The sequence below is a fragment of the Malaclemys terrapin genome, chromosome 7 (genome assembly GCF_027887155.1).
Source record: "Malaclemys terrapin pileata isolate rMalTer1 chromosome 7, rMalTer1.hap1, whole genome shotgun sequence".
NCBI lineage: Eukaryota > Metazoa > Chordata > Testudines > Emydidae > Malaclemys > Malaclemys terrapin.
Genome location: NC_071511.1, coordinates 40,790,942 through 40,808,771, shown reverse-complemented (window position 1 = coordinate 40,808,771; position 17,830 = coordinate 40,790,942). Strand labels below are relative to the sequence as shown.

At 38.5% G+C, this 17,830-nt stretch overlaps 1 protein-coding gene across 1 annotated transcript in view; it reads left to right on the top strand.

Moving 5' to 3' along the window:
- ATP2B2 (ATPase plasma membrane Ca2+ transporting 2) overlaps window positions 1-17,830 on the top strand; it is a 534,155-nt gene that overhangs the window by 499,683 nt on the left and 16,642 nt on the right. Inside the window, exons 21-23 of the mRNA XM_054035362.1 lie at window positions 3,633-3,740; window positions 8,685-8,867; window positions 16,627-16,713. Coding sequence (XP_053891337.1) covers window positions 3,633-3,740; window positions 8,685-8,867; window positions 16,627-16,713 — 378 coding nt within the window. The remainder of the gene's footprint in view (window positions 1-3,632; window positions 3,741-8,684; window positions 8,868-16,626; window positions 16,714-17,830) is intronic.

Genomic DNA, 17,830 nt, shown 5'->3' with positions numbered 1-17,830 from the left:
CCCCCCCCCCACCCCAACACACATCCAACCTTCTGCCGTGCACGCCCCACAGTCGCCAGGCCTCTGCCCTGCTCTCTGAACCCCCCCCACACACACCCCTCATCCCTGACCCCTGAAACACCCCACCACAGGCCCTGATCAGCCCTCTGCCGGCCTAGGTGAACAGACACCCAGGCTGGCAGCGAGCTGAGCAGGCTGGTGGCTTAAGATCAGCATTTTAATTTAATTTTAAATGAAGCTTCTTAAACATTTTGAAAACCTTGTTTACTTTACATACTTTACATACAATAATATAGACTTATAGAAAGAGACCTTCTAAAAACGTTAAAATGTATTACCGGCATGCAAAACCTTACATTAGAGAATAAATGAAGACTCGGCACACCACTTCTGAAAGGTTGTCGACCCCTGCCCTAGAGTATTCTTCACTAATAGCCAAATCTATTTCATGCTGGGCTATCAGTGCAGAAAACTTCTCTTTCCCCTGGTGTCATTCTTTTAGTCCCACATCAGCCATTCCGCTGTACAGTCCTATGCTAAACATCACCTGGTAAGCCCTTTGTGGGGAATGCTGCAGCTACACAAAGTCACTAAGGGCCTGCTATTTAAAGATATTTAGGCACCTAATCCCCCGTATTCCCGGAGATCTCCCTAACCCCTGGGCTGTGAAGTATTTTAGGTCTCTCTCAATCTCTCCTGTTGAAGCATTTGCACTTTTATAAAAATAATTGAATATGCAATGGGCCAGAGAGCGATTCGATAGCCTGGAGATGTTTAGGACCCTCACCTGGCAGAGGGGAGACCTGGCTTCAAGTCCCTGCTCCACATCAGTTAGAGAAGGGAATTGAATCCAGATCTCCCATATCTTGGGTGAATGCTCTAAACATGTGGAGTATTTTGCTCTTGAGCAAAAGAGGGCAGCAGCTCCACACCAGCTGTGTTTTGGGCAGGCCTCTGATTGGTCCCGGCAGGTGAGGTAGGTGGGAGAAAGCCTGGGTTGTGAATCCCACTGGGACATAGGCACATGTGAGGAGTTGTGCATTAGGACTAGGCTTGCCCATCAGGAGACATGTAGGTACCACGGGGACTTCTCCAGGAAACACTGAGTTGCCTAGGAACTTTAGGCAGCAGCTGAGCAGGAGTTTTGAAGATCTAAATTGGGGATGAAGGGGACTAAAGTGGCCATTTAGGCACCTAAATCCGATTGTGCATCTAGCCCTCAGTGTGTGTTATTGAAAATGAGACTTAGCCTCCTAAGTCACGTAGGCCTTGCAACACTGAGTTGAGCAACACTAAATACCATTATAAATCTGGGCCTACTTGGGTTTAATTCACAACCAAATCTAAAGTCCTTGCCATGGAAGGGGCTTGAAGATTTTTTTCCATTCCCAGGTGTTTCCATACCTGGCTTTTGGCTGAGAGGAGAGGGGAGTTGCTATTCATAGATCTGAATTTATGTGCTGGATTCTGTCTACTCCTCCCAATCCTCTCCATCCACTAACAAAAACTCTTCCAAAATAAATACAAACCTTAGTCTCTGTACACAACCAAGAGCCTATTTCTGCTCACTGTATTCACATGCAACTGCCACTGAGACCAGTGGGAGCTGTGTATTTGAGAAAAATGAAGGATCATAGCATAGTCAGTCTGACTTCTGCTTGCTTTTCTTTTGCTCTCTTTCTGCCAGGTAATCTTTCCTTAGGTAATATAAGGTTATTCTTTCAACCAATTTGTCCACTTTCGCAAGGGGAAGGGGGATCATATGAGCTTAATTTTTTTCGGGGCGGGGGTTATAATGTTGCATAATGAAGCCTACTAAAGCTGCTCTGAAATATTGTTCTTAATTGGGTGGCTGTTGCTAGCCCAGCTGTATTAGTTTCATTTTTTTGCTATAATCTCCAGGAGCTCAGCCTGTCCTTGTGGATGGATGTGGTATGGGTATGACAGAGCCAATCCCTAGTTTGATTTATGTTTCATGGGTGGTTTAGTTTAAAAAAAAAAAGTGTAGCTCCTTGTGTATTTGCTATATTTGCTGGGTACAGCAGAACTGCATATGGTATTTCAATTTTCTGTGCAATAGTCCTAAAAATATAACATAAGGGTGACCGGATTTTCAAAGTGAAAAGTGAGGAATCCAGCTACAGTGGGATAGAAGTCACAGGGAGTGGTTTGCTGGGAATCAGGATGATGGTGTGCTGGGAAACAGCTATTTTATACATAGGTCCAAGGGAGATGAGGAGAAGAAAGGGCATTGGCCCATATTGTAGTATCATTGGCATTACTATACTAGTATATGTATTTATCTGTGACACTGACTGCTGCACAGTTTTGACTCATTGTTTTTAGTGTGCTCCCCATGTCTGTCCCACCTATTGTCTCATTTTATACTTAAGAAAGTAAGTTCTCTGAGGTGTAGGGACAGTCTTTGTTTATAGATTTTTATGGTACCTAGCACTGACTATTATACACTGACTTAAAAACAAGCAAAGCTATTCATAATGTTGCATATTAATGAAAAGTAAGATATTTTTTTCTAAATCAGTCAGAATGAACCTGGTCAGCACTGTGCTGTGAGACATTTCCATCCCATTATATCAAATCCCATTTAGATAATGGTTCATTCTGTGTCATTCACATGGCACAATTGAAATCTTGTTATGGTGAGACATTTGCCACAAGATCAATCTCTCCTGCAAGTCAACATTTCTTTTTCATAAATGACCTCGTTTTACCTTTGAATATATATTATGCAAGAAACCTTAATCCAGTCCAGTGTTACCAATTTCTTCCATGGATTTCATTTCCATCAATCATTCACAGATTACTATTGAATGTGTTCATTTACAGCCGCCCTAGCCTCAGACCATATCAGTTATCACTAGGATGCTGTTAAAAAGACAGTCTGAGTGGAAAGATATTGAAGAAAAAATGCTAGAATTAACATGACATGATCTAGAACTCAATCAGTCATTTGATACAACATGTGAATGTCAAGTTGCATTTGATTAGAGGAGTTTGTGCGATAACTAGTATGGTTTTAGGCTAGTTTGACTATAGATAAATGAATATATTCAGGACTGAGCTGTAACTGATTGGGATTTAATCTAAACCATAGCAGCAATGGATTAAAATGTTAACACTGGAGAAAGGTCTCTTCCACTATATAAATTCCAAACTAAAATAATACTTTTCCCTGGGTGTCTAATTCAGGATATGTCCGTTTATGGGCACCCTATTTAAAATAGCCTGAGTCTGATTTTCCAGAGGTCCTAAACTCCTGCCATCTGAAGCCTCCGTTGACCACAATAGGGATGAGGTGCTCAGCACTTCTGAAAAGGAGTCCCAAAGTGTTTTGAATGGAGGCTACTTTTGCTGACTTGCACCTAGTGACACATAACATGCCAAGTAGCAGAATGTAGGTCTCCCTACTTCAGCCCCATATTAAAATCTGCTAAACAACAAATGCCAATAGTGTGCTTAAATGTGCCAGCCAGCAATGTACTTGCTGAATCAAAGTGAGATGTAAACAAGTGTACTGAAAGAGAGAGCAAAAGCTCATGTAAATGTGGGGAAAATATATTTTCAGAAGAAAGATAAAGTATTTCTTCCTCCCTCCCATTTTTTCTCTGCAGATAGTAATTGTGCAGTTTGGTGGGAAACCTTTCAGCTGCTCTCCTCTGCAGCTTGACCAGTGGATGTGGTGTGTATTTATTGGACTAGGAGAACTTGTCTGGGGTCAGGTAAGTGTCATGTAGCAATGTATAGTTTTCTACTCATTTATTATGTTTTCACAAACCGATGGACGGTCTGTTTTTGCGAACACTTTGTCATAAAGTAATTTGATTCATAAGAAGGTGTGTAGGATTGCCGCTCAACCATCTCTCACTCTATCATATTTGGCATTACACTGGAAATAAATGACCCTTTTAAAAATACAGCGTTTTTCAGTAAGGTAGCACCATGGTTCTTTTTAACTTTTTGTTAATTTTCAGACTTTCTCCAATAGTGTGCAGTAATACAATGACAAGTACTTCCTGAGTGAATTTGTTTGTGAAAGATGCTAGATCTATAGCCCTTAGAACTGTAGTCCTCTAGTCACAGGAAAAGTGTAGTAAGGGCAGTTATAATATAAGCTTCCCTGCGTTGTCCCCACTAATGTCACTTAAATATGTTCCAAAATGACAAACACTAGGAGGTGGGTGAATAGTTAAGTGCACATGCTTATTCTCTGTGCTGAGATTGCTAGCAATGCTGCAATTAATGCCAATTACTCTTTGTGACATGGACTCTTCTCTACTCTGAATCAGACTGAGATCCACCAGCTCACTTAGTGTAGCCCACTGCTAACCTTGCTCCCGGACTTTCCATCCCATCCCTTCAGTTTGCTGAGGAAGAAAACTGGCAGCTGAATGATGGTGGCTTTCTGCAGTGCGTTCAGAACAGCTGATAATTCATGATGCATTTTAATCCAGGTGCCAGCAATAAGGTCTGCTACAACCTTTGGTGCCAAGAGTTAATAGAATTATATGTAGATGAGTGCATCAAACATTTGCAACAATCTAGAGGTAAAAGAATAAATTAATTCTATGATTAGCTGTCTGGAAGTGATTGCATAGACATCACTCGAATAGCTATTGTCCGGAGGCGAGGGTGCAGCATACAACCACCAATCTAAGTAATTTGTAGATAGTGTTTGAAGGGAGAAGCAAGAGTATTTTCCTTCTAAAAATATTTTGTAAATATCAGCCAGTTGGTTTAATCTGATGCATTCCAAAGCTCGCACCCTCCCAAACAAACAAAAGTCCCCCAAAGTATTTTACTGTCTCTGGAATAAAAATAAATCTTAGGCAGAGATGGCTTATCGTTATCCAGAGAAGGGCATGTGTTCCAGCAGAGAGAGGAAAATTGCCCCTGCAATTAGTTAATTAATTGTGACACCCATTAAAGTGATTCTGGCTGAACTGTCTTCATGGACACGGAGCTTCTGGGTTGGATGACTATCGTATTCTGAAAAAAATTAAGCAAGACACCTTGGGCAGTGGGGCCACAAGTATTTTTGAAGAAAAGAACTCAATCTGGTGTCAGCAGATGCCTCCTGGCAATCATAGCTGGGTGCCATCGTTACTTGATCTTGCTGATGAAATTACCCCCAGGAGGCACCGAATCACAGTTGTTGGGAAAATCTGAATGTCAGTTGAACAGCAATTAGTAAGAAATGGCTTGTCCTCAGCAGCTTGGAAAATCTTCATTTTGGGGAAAAAAGTGGTGGTGATTATGCCATTTATTCAACCACTCAGTTCTAATTTGTTGTTTAAAACATTTAAAAGAGGGCAGTGGGTTGCTTCTGGATTTTGTCCTGTGTGCATTCTTATAAATATTACAACATAACCCTTTGAAGATTAACAATTGTCTGATTTACATTCAAAGGTGAGAGTGGTTGCAGAGGTCACTGTAAATGATTAGGCACTTTATTAAATTTGTAGAGTTAAAACTTCAATATAAAACTGTACTGATTTTAGCCCACTGATTTGTTCACTTAGCAGACTACCAGTTTATTGTGTCAGATGTGTGGAGGGAAAACAAAGAAAGCAAGGGCTGAAGTACAACAGTGTTCAACATTTGGGCAACGAGTAAACAGACTATTACAAACAAAATGAATGCATAATTTATTTAGTAGATACCAAGCCCTTTTGACCTGTGGCAAGGCTTCTCCTCTCTCCCTGCAACCTTTTAATAGGAAGCTTTTTGTCTCTCCCCACTTCCCCTAGAGAAGTCCTTTCTCATCTGCCTTGTTTAATTCAGGTTCAGCATAGAACACGTGTTTCCCTTTGCTTCACCACAGCCTTCAGGAACTTTTCTCCCCCAGGCATCCACCACACCCAGTCAAGATTTTTGGTTAGGGAATTTAGACCAAGTGATTGATTTTGGGTGCTTCAGTTTTTGGGAGACCAACTTGAAACACTTTGAAATGGCCCTACTTTCAAAAGGTGAGTGCTCTGCATTTTCTGAATGTTTGGCCCCTTTAAGGCGTCTCAGGTTGGGCTCCCAAAATCTCTAGTTACTTTTGAAAATCTTGGCTCTAACTGTTAAATTCATAGTTTCCTGGGAAATGGTATTTGTTTCCTGAATCCAGCTCTAGTGACCTGGACCTGACCCTGCTGTGAGCTGGGTGGGGATCTGCCAAAGTGAAAAATAAAACAAAGCGTGGGCAGAGTGTGTCATCCCAGCTGAGAGGAGACACTCACTGGGCCCTGAAGGATCTGTACACCCTGTCATACAGAGTCACTACAGAATACAGCAGTGTTGTTTCTATACATGTAATGCAGTCTTGCTAGGTCAAACATCACTTCATCCTTTTCAGTTTTAATGGAACCCATACAATCCATTTAGCATAGGAGTACTGTAACTTTTTGAAAGCTGTTAAGTTATGGTGGCTCGATTCCTAGAGAGTCCAAATGAATCAGTAAGTCAAACTTTTAAACCTGCAACATTCACCGGGGCTTGAAATTAGGGAGATCAAGTTTGTCTAGTCAGAGGCTGGAAAACTGACTCCTAAAAGAAATAAGTTCAACCTCATGTTTCTTTTTTAACTCCGACTTTAAAGTTGTGGATCATTCAGTTCAGAAACATCTCCAGCAAGGTCCCTCCTGAAAGCATTCATCATCTCTGTTCCATATCCATCAATCTCTCCCTACCACTGCCACACCGAAACCTGCAGGGGGGACCCCCACAAACATTTTGTTCCATTCCCCACCTACCTTCCTACAACTCTTTGCCTCTACCTTATCCCATTTCTCGAGTCCCCAGACCTCTGGCAATTTCCTTCCTTTGAAGATCGGTTTTACACATCCAGTTGTGTGGCTTTGGTACTTCTGTTTTCAGATCCTATTCAGCCAGGCATACACTGTGGCTTGATGTGTCCTTGGCAGCATTGCATGCCACAGTACCCAGAAACTGAGTCTGGAGTCCCACGATCCAGCAGCAAAGAAGAACTGGACCCTGCAACATATCTCTGGGAAGGTCATGGTCACAAACTTGAGATACCTTTCAGCAGCCAGCCAGCAACCTTCTCAGCTGCCAAAGCTTCCCACAGCGCAGGCATCCCATCTTTAGACAAAAGTTTGGCATCTGCAAAGGATAGTCCTAGTTATGATTTTTTTCCCTTCTCAGGCAGGCCCTGTTTTTCATGCATCTCAACCTCTAGGACTTAATCACCTCCTACTGAAACAGGAACAGAGCACGAACACTGAAGCACTTCCATTCTAAATGGGTTTGACATTTAACTCTGTAGGATGACTTATTTTCAATATTTAGCTTTTCAGGTGACATGCCTTGGCTTAAATACCCATGCATCCATATTTCAATTCAATCTAAAAACAGAAATCAAAATAAAGAGAAGATTACTGTCCAAGAAAGCTTGGCCAGAGACAGGGTAATTCTCAGCAATACATGTTTAAAATAATGTTGTTAAAATGTTGTATAACTACACTATTGAAAACCTTTAAATTTATCAGAATAGCCTGAAAACCCTCCAGGTGCCACTTCTGCAGCAGAACAAAGTGGGGGCGTCAGTAAAAATGACATAATGAGCTAGTCTAAATAGAAAATAGAGACTAACTAGAAGTTCCAGTGACCACAGCAGTGGGCAGTTAGGTGCAACATTTGTGACTGCCATTTGCTGTTTTTAGACAGCAAGCTGATATGAAATCATGGAAAGGGTTTTTGAAGTGTTAAAACTAGATAATAGTGCCTTACTTCTAGAAAACATTACCCTTCCCACCTTGCTCTGTGAAGCCTCAGACCTTATTAGATAACGAGGGTAAGTTGGATGGTCACCTTCTAGAAACAGGTGCTGCAAGGAAGTGTGGGTGGGGTGTTGTGCTAGTCACACCTTTCTCAGGGGGTGCTGGGAAGGAATTTTTCCCTCACCGCTAGTTTGGCCAAGGTGAATTGGGTTTTCTTTCTCCTTCTCCACAGCAGGTTCTCGGGGGCTTAGTTGGGGCAAAGATGAAATGTGAATTAGGCTGTGATTCCACAACTCATTATGTAAATGTGGGGTGGGTGTCCAGTGCAGGTACTCCATAGGGAGGGGATATTGTGAGCAGATAAAATGGATTGATTGGTAAAGGATTTAAAGGAGGTATTCTTTAAAGGAGCTGAAACAGAGGGGTTGGGGCTTCTATGACTGGTACTGCAAGGAGCTAAACGCCCCCCCTTCCCACCCTCATTCAAGGGGGTAGGAAGGGGATGGTGAGGTCACAGCAGCAGGTTGGCTGCGGACCAGGATGGGTAAGAGGGAGGGCTGATGGAAGATTCCCCAGTAGATATTGAAATGATTATGGAATCACCTTCACTGTACACTTATCTCCCAGACATTTAAGAATAAAGTTGCAGCCTAATTAAACCACATCCAGTGTGTCCTATCCTTTTCCAACATAGCTGGACAATGATCTTTGTCCTCTGCCCATAGTTTGCATATCAATAAACATGTTAAGTGTCCTGGGCTGAAAGAAGTTGTATAAATATAAAGCACTATTATAAACATGTTTATCCTGGCATTTCTGGAGGATTACAAGTCTTACTGAAAAATCTTGTATTTTTCATTGCAATGAGTAGATTTATGATAATATCACTGATAAATACATCTTACATTTTCAGCACTCTTTTGTTATGTGATTTTTCAGGTCATTGCAACCATCCCAACAAGTAGGCTAAAGTTTTTAAAGGAAGCAGGGCGGCTCACTGAAAAAGAGGAAGTACCTGAAGAAGACCTGAATGAAGATGTTGAAGAAATTGACCATGCAGAGAGAGAACTTCGACGTGGACAAATTCTCTGGTTCAGAGGGCTCAACAGAATCCAAACTCAGGTATGTTAAAAGGACAGATGTAGAATCTCTGGAAAGCTATATACTGGATTTTCCATTCAGAAAAGATAATGCCGCAGAGTAGAGCCATATAAAGAATGTGTGAGATGGAAAGGAAGGTACCCCAGTAACTACACTTCCATTTCCTAATCAACAATTAATAAAATAGTAAATCAGAGAAACTCAAAATGGTTTAGTTGCAAAACAGTAAAACATGAATAAAATTAGAGACCTAAGAATGGTTTTCTTTGAAGACTGAGAGCTGATATGAATTTTCTATTTCACAGGTATAGCAACTGACAAAGAAAGTAAAATATTCCTATTTTAGAATTTTAACTGTTATATTAGTGAGGAAAAATGTTATGCAAATTCTTTTTTAAAAAATATTCTGTTGGAAAATGTAGGCTTTTCACTGATTCAGATTTATGTTTGTGGCCTCTACTTCTGTAATAATAAAACAACTTAAATTGATTGTGGCATTGGTAAAGAAGAAGGTTTGATTCTGATAAAATATAAATCCCCTTTCTGTTCAGCAAAAACCTTAAAATCTTTTTTTGCAGCAGAACATTCAGACATGTATTTTTAGCTGAATTGGAATGTACAGCTTTGCCTGTCACTCACGAAAAATGTAATCTTGTATTTATTTTAAGTAACAAGAAGTTAAAACATCCATCAAAAAGTTGAGATGTATTTATTTACTGTTATTTATGAACTTTAATATATCATTTACATATTTTAGAAATGTTTCACTAAATATGCAGAAATATATATGGAAATTATTCTGTGCATAGAGGAAATTAAGTTTATATGTATCCTGACACCCTAAATATGCAAAGTAGACCAATTTACTAAATAACATGGCCATAAGCAAATAACATTTGTCTTAAGGCAGGATCCATATTTTGGTCTTAGCAACATACATGGCCATTTTCATTGCAACAAAATAGCATGTTGACATAGTCTCAACAACAACAGAGAGCAGCTTTGAAAAGACAAGTATGTGATCCCCATTATATCAGATTGGTCAGTTTATACAGGGCTTTAAAGGAAAATATGCAAATAATTAAGAACACTTATTTCTAGTTTAAGGGATCTTAAATGGAATTTTCATCTGAGATGCTTTTGTTGAGCTTTTTGAAATGTAGATATTTGCTTTATGTTAAGACAGTGCTTTCCCCTTTTTCCATTTTAAACATTAACAAACCTTTCTGAAGAAAAATAAATGGTTATATTTTTAGGAAGAAGGGAATTAGTAGGTGCAAGGAGTAATGTCTGGTGCATCAGGTCTCTGCAGTGACACTATTGTGTTGCTGTTGTGGGAAAACAGAAAAATAAAGGTGGCAATTGCTGCTTCAGAGATTAAGGATCAGGTTAAATCCCAAAGCTCCCAAGGTAAGTAATTAAATGCAGATCCCCAGCCTTGGGATTCTGTGTCCAGAGTACCTTGACTCAGGAGCACTCATCAAGAGAGAAAATCCAAACTGTTACAAGGACCCTCCAGATCCTCCAGATAAGAGTGACAAACGTGTGCCCAGGTGAGGTCTATAGATTGCAAGAGTTATTCTCTAAACGTGCATTATTTTCTTCCTGGTGGCTGTAGGAGGAGTGTTGTCTGTTGGCATTTCTGTCAGGATGTCTTTCTGGTTGTGGTGAGTTTAAACAACAACAAAAAGCGAATTACACCCTTTCAGTTCCCCTTCTAGTTTGAGAGGTATCTTGTAGTTCTATATATCTTTGCCTTCATAATCCATGGATAAATTATTCTTCTTGTTCCCTATTTAAAACAAAATAAACATTAATTGTGTTTTCTTGCTAACCCCCATCTACTTAGTATCTTTTCTACTTTTAGTTGTAGAACTCTCTTTGGTAGGATATATTGTTTCCTTTCCTACCAGTAGGTTTTTGTGATTTTTTTCCCCCTCCCCCTTATTTTGTTTGTTCAGTGACTCTGATTTTACGTTTATTTGATATCTGTGGAATGATATTGGAGAAAGGAAATGGGCCAACACATTAAAAAAAAGGGCTCAAAATGCAATCACAAGATGTCCCTTGAAGAGTTTCTCATTTCACTATGCAGGTCAAATTAGTGCAAGACCCATTGTTGGCCTCTGTTACCTTGAATTTGGTGCATTTTGATGCACCAAGTTTTTGTGCCCCATCCAAATGAATTCATACGCTTGTACTGCATTTCCCAGGAAGCCATCTAAAGAAGAGTTGATGGAAGAAGATGAGGATGTCTCTAGCATCCTTGTGGAGCTGGAGGATTTGCAGGAATCCTCCGATGTCTAATGCACTTCTGGAGATGCAGAAGAAGAAGGTAGAGCATCTACTCCTTTTATATATAAAGAGGATGGCAATGAGATTGGGAATGGATGTAGAATCTTTCACCACTAGAATGCTGATTCAAATCTGGATCAGGCTACTTTCCACCATCTGACACTTGTTCTGTGTTCAATGTGAAATACATTTTTGGTTATTTTCTGTCCAGTCGTTACTGGACAGGTAATCACATCACATGCACAAACAAAACTTTATAAGTCCCAAGAAGGTTCCCAATGAATCCAAATTTTTTTTCCAGATAACTGGCAGACGACTTAGTTGCATCGCTCCAAAGAATATTCATCCAAACTCATGTTAGAGACATCAGTGCTAAGATATTTCTTTCTCTGAAAATAGAGCATTCAAACCTGGGCAAAAGGGAAGCAATTTTATTGTTGCTTCCTCATACCGAAAAGTCAGGGGCATCTCTAGTTCATACTTGCAAAAATCTCAAATAATGTGTTTTAACAGAAAGGAAGAATCTAAGTTAAGGAATCTGGCTATGTGCACTTGACCTTGTCTTCACTACTTACGTTCACTAAGCTTTTTAGCCTTTGTATTGGAATACTTATCTGTGAATGGATATATTCTCCCAATGGGGTAGTTAAATCGTAAAATGAATACCATATAAGCTCTCATAAGTGACCCACTGTAGCTACATAAGATTTCATAAAGAAAAGGCAGTATTATGAACTTCCATAAAAACAGGTTTTTCACCTATATCTATAATTCAGCAATATTTTTGCAGTGTCTTTTACAATTCATGTGAATGCAGGAAATCTTAATTCTGACAAACTGATGGAGTTAAGACAGGATTGATCAGACAGCAGCAGCAGCCTTAATGACCACCTAAAAGCTAAAATAGTCTGTCTTCAGACAAATTGCAGGGTAGAAAATCCAGGTCAAGTCAGGTAAAAAATATAATTAAAGCATAATTTATGAGAAAGTTCTTCTGTAGTTCTCTCACACTTAAGGATGGACAAAAATTGTGGATTCTGAGGTTTTCCAAACCTCTAAAACTATTTTTCAGGTTCCCAAAGCTGGGAGTCTGTACCATTTTTTCCTGGCTCAAAAGTCAAGTCAATGTTTAATTTTTCTAGGGGCGATACAGTAATACTTCCTACCAAACGAGGGCATTTTGCGAATAAATGTCAACCAAGTTTAAAATGCTCATATGATATGGTGATTGCCACAGGAAAGCTTATAAATAAATAAAAACATTAAAAAAATCCACATTTTTCTAGTTCAAGGGGAGCCTGTGCTATACATTAAGGATAGAAGAGTTCAACCCACCCCTAAAAAAGCTTGTTTTGGAACCAGTAGATGCCATTACAGATCTGAATAAGGGATGTATACAGCATTTTTCATTAGACTTATTCTCATACTTTCTGTTTTTTTTTAGTTTCTCCTAGGGCCAATGCAAATCCAGTAGCATGAAAGTCAAACTTTCCAAGTGGTTTTGAAATTTAAGCAAAATAAGTTTGCCCATCTCATCTTACATCATTCCATCAGAGCATTTTATACCAAACATAAACTAGAAATTCAAAAATTTACAAGGTCCTAACTTGAGTAGAACCTACAGGATTGTTCTTATTCAAGGCAGAATAAAGCTTTTAGATTACCTAGCTGACTTTTTTTTTTTTTTTTTTTGACATTTGGACAGTTGACATCTCTAGGAATGAGGTACAATATAAATACTGTCCTCGTTATTTATTTAGCTCTCTGGAAGGCTACTGGGAATTCTTTTGTGTAAGAGATATGGTAGCAAGGCTCAAAGAAATTATCTTAAAGTAACTACATAAAGGCCAAAATGTTCTTTTCTTATGCAAAATTCCATAAGCACTGATTGGCAGAGAGATGCAGATACCTGAGACCTATTAACATTCATGACAGCATCCCAGCTTAAATTCCCATGCTGAAAAGGTACTCCATTGTAAATATAAGAACACAAAAGCTTGGCTTATCAGTCCTGTGAGGGCTGTTCCAGAGTGGAAGTCTTTCAACCTGCTTTTTTAATATTTTTATTAATTGTGTGCAGCTCACAAAGTCAACTCCTGTGAATTTGGTTTTAAAAAGAGAACACTGAATGGATACAAAATAAGACAATACAAATGTGACGTGACTTACGCTTACCTTTCTGTTTTTTAGTGGTTTCATTTGCTCTAACAATGTCGAGTATTTTGCATCTTGATAGAAACATACTCACTTTTTTAACAGTAACTCTCCATTCTTGGTTGTTTCCTCTTTTTGCCATAAGCATTCTGGACCAAATTCCTCCCTGTTTTGCTTTTCATGTAGTCCTTATTGACTTCAGGCAGGACATGACCACATATGTCAGCCTTTGGAATTCTGCAGGGGTAGTCATCTGTTAGATGTTCCTGTCTGTAGATTCCACAAAAAGATCTGTATTTAGTTACTTTCCTTAGGAGAAAGAGCAAATTACATACCTGTAATTCTTGTTCTCTGGAGAAAATATTAAATACAGATCTGCCCTCATCTTTCCACCTGTGCTTATACTGGAGATCTTCTTTTCGGCTTATTATGTAGGCTCATTGCAGGCATGTTTAAAGAAACTGGCATCTGAAGGTTTAGAATTTACCATTGATATCTTCCCCAATGGCATACACTTTGTGCTGTCAGTAGGGAGTCTTAAACCTTTTGAATTGTCTCTTTTGGAGAGTGCTCCATGACCCTGGGTCACAACATGGAAAGCCAGGATCTGTATTTAATTCTGCCTTTGGAGAATGAACATTTCAAGTAAGTAATTAAGTGTTCCTTAATGTGTGATTAATGTTGTTTTGAGCCATAGATTGGTTTTCAGATGCCAATATGTACTGTAGCTAATGACTCACTCATAACCATTCTACACTCACTGGTTCACCTGATACCCTATTCTATAACTTTGCTATTTGTATCAGGTTTACAATCCAGAATCTGCCTGCAGAAGAAAATATGCACAGCAAAATGCCTTGATTTGTGTTTGCTTAATATACAGAGTTTTTAAGAGCTAATAGAAAGTTTATACATTTTAATTCCAGGCTAACACCTGGGTAACTCTATTACACAGATTCATATGGGAAAACATAACTGTTTGTTATTTGCGTATGTAAATGCATATTGTGCTGCATTTATAACACAATGATATTCCACCAAAAACCTTTATTTCTTAATTTGTTAGTCTCTAAGGTGCCACAAGTACTCCTGTTCTTTATTTCTCTGTATTACATAAAATCCGTATGTTTATATATGGAATGTCCGTCTCAAAACCACTTGTAAAAAGTGACATTGGAAACCATAAACAAACAACTATCTCCGTAAGCGAGCTGAAGAGGATGAAGCTATTTCTAAAATTGGTATTTCATTTTAATACTTCTGACTCTGAAAAACAATGAGGACTTGCATCTAGATTCATAGCAGATATCTAATCAGTAAAGATGCACCATTACCATCCTGGCTGATTAATCTAGCTCTCTCCAATTAAAAAGAAAAGGCTTGCTGTTTAGTTTTGGATGTACTGTTTTGAAGTTCCATCCTCACTCTTTAACTGATGAGGAATCTGAAACGTATTGTAGCTGAGGAGGCATGGTTATATTCATTGGTGTGATATGTCAGGGCTTTCTTTACAATTTTAGGTTCACTTTTATGACAATGTGTTTTCAAATGGTGACATTACTACTAGCTACTTGTATTACTGAGCTAGAATAATGATACCCTTCGTTGTGTGGCCTACTTAGGCCAGGCAAGAAATTAGGATTCCAGTGTCAATGATATTTTTTGTTCTTTGGAGTGAAAATGAGTTTGTTCTTTGGGTTTGAAAAAAAATACAATAGTTTTTTTGTTTATAATTGTTTAAAACTGTTTTTACAATGGTATATTGATTTACCTAAATCATGGAGTTCTCTCTGGACAGGAAGAAGAACATCAGACTGAGTTAATTCTGGTTAAAATGATCTTGTAGATATTTTATCAGCAAATGGCAAAAAGAAAATGCTGCATGTTAAAATGAGATTTAAAACAACAATACTTTTTTCTGAAAACTGGTTGACAAAACACATGCCAATGTGTGTGTAGGAGCAGCTGTCATGACTCTAGCTTTGGGAGTCCCTGGAAATTGGAAACTCAGGAATATAAAACTAGGGGTGACAGCATCTTTAAAGAAGTGATGGGATGAATTCTCTTTTCATGTATACCCCATTGCATTGTGGTTATACTGGTGTAACTGAAAGGAGAATTTTGTGCATTATTCCTAAAAGGGCTTTGTCTCTAATAGTCATCCTTCATTATCATCAGCTGTCAGAGGGAGACCCTCTAAACTCAGAGCTCACTCTTTTGTAGGTTAAACTAATTAGGAAGTTCCTTGCTGCAAACGTCTCTATATTAATGACACAAATGCTTGCAAAGTACAGGACTATTTGTCACCAGATTTCACATGTAAAAGCAGTTGTATTCTAATATAAAACATGAGGGAAAATAAAAATTCAACTGTATAAAATGTTAAACATTTCATCAGCTTGTCCTCTGAGGCCAATAATAAGAGTATTCATAAAGCGTACAATGTGTAATATTGACAGGCAGCATTGCAGTGCATATGGGAACATGTCTATATTTCCCGGTAATTTAAAATACAACATTGCAATGTGAAACACAAGTAATTAGTAGTTCAAAAGTAGCTTAACTTTATTTTCTGAGTAATTCCTATCTGCTCTGCATTGAAAATAAAAACATTCTGCTTCAGAGAATTATTTTCTAATCAGCAATTACAAAATACAATCATTCTTGATCATTGTGCCTAATTTTAATGATTTTTCATTAATAATAATGCAATTCAGAATAAATAAAGCATCTTGTAGTTATAATCAAACTATGTTAGCAACCTTGAAACTTCTAAATTGAAAAAGCAAATCCAATTATTTTGAATAGTTTTTAATATTTCTTTATTACTAGAGAGTTGGGTGACTGAATTTTGTTTCCCCCCTGGAAGAAAATCTAGATGGCAGTAATCAAGTAATATTTATTCTCAGTAGAAAAGATGTAGATTATTATTATAGAATAGTAGGACTGGAAGGGACCTTGAGAGGTCATCTAGTCCAGCCTCCTTCATTCAAGGCAGGACTAAGTGTTATTGACCAACGTCATCCGAGTATATCAACTGGAGTGCACATATATGTAGGATGGTTTAAATTTCAAAAATTATGGTCCAAATCCTGCGTTAGTGTAAACTGGTGCAGCTTCCCTGACCTCCATGGAGGTGCTTCAATTTACCCCAGGAAAGAATTTGGCCATATTTATTTCCACTTGTTAAAAGGAACACTCATGACTTTGATTCATTCAACTGAAGTAAAACTGCATGCATGGTTGAGTATTTTTTAAATTATTATTCCTGTCAGTTGTGCAACTGTGTCCATTCCTTAAGCAACTTGTCTCATTCTTTCCTCCGTTGCAGATCGAAGTAGTCAATACTTTCAAGAGTGGCACTTCCTTTCAGGGGGCTCTAAGGAGACAGTCCTCCGTCACAAGCCAGAACCAGGATGTAACCAATATTTCTAGCCCTAGTCACGTATCGTTATCCAATGCTCTTTCCTCTCCTACCAGCACATCTGCTGCTGCGGCTGGGCGTGAGTGTGTATTCTTAATGCATCAGATCTACAGAGATGCCAACTCACCTACTAGTCATTCAGGACTTATCTATATTGACCTTTTCCCACTTATCAACTTATGCAAAACAAAGCAAAAACCCACACATAACTCCACCACTAATACACCTTTAAAGCTGAATTACTTTGTATATTGTAGATACACTTCTTTGACCTTTTTATTACAGGTCCTTATTCAGATCAGTAGGATACCAGTTTCTGGTCACCCACTATGCAGTAACATAGATTTCTCTAACATTGAATTTTTTCTCTAACATATTTCCTCATCATGTTTGATGTATTTATTTGTATTACAAAAGATTTCCTTAAAATCACTCTGTTGTTGCCTCATGTTAACAAACGTGATTACAGCTGTTTTGCTTAAAGAGAAAGTGTGTTAAGCTACATTTTATATTGTAGCAAGCATTAAAAATAATATTTAAATATTTAGGGAATGATTCTATTGTCAGCAATTCAGGTGCGCATCAATGCTTATTTTACAATTTAATTCAATTACGTTCTTAGTTCTCTTCTTAGTGAAGAGCAGCTTTCCACATGAATCAAACCCCACCCTTACAAGCTGGCACTGTCACTCTGTTTTTTTGTTATATTTACAACCACATGCAATAGGCACCCATCACGTAGTCTGGTTGCCCTTACAGTGCTTAAAATTAATCTCATCCTGCCTTAAAGCGCCATTCCTGCAGTGTTCTGAATAGAAAATAAACCTCCAAAGAAATATTTTAAAAATTCCCCTTTGTCAGTCTTCTTCCTGAATGCCTGAGAGAAAAGTTGAGCCTAGCAGCATGTCTGACTATTTAATAAATCTACATGCTGGCAGATCAAAGAGGGAAGTAAATTCCAAAGCCATGAGCCCCCACAAGAAAAAAACAACAAAATACCTTTCCCCCTTATTTATAGAAGGGTTCAAACTTGAGTGCCTCTGGTGATCTCATCTGTAGTAATATAGGAGTGATGCAATCTTAGGTAAGCATTTAAGGCTTTGAAAGGTCA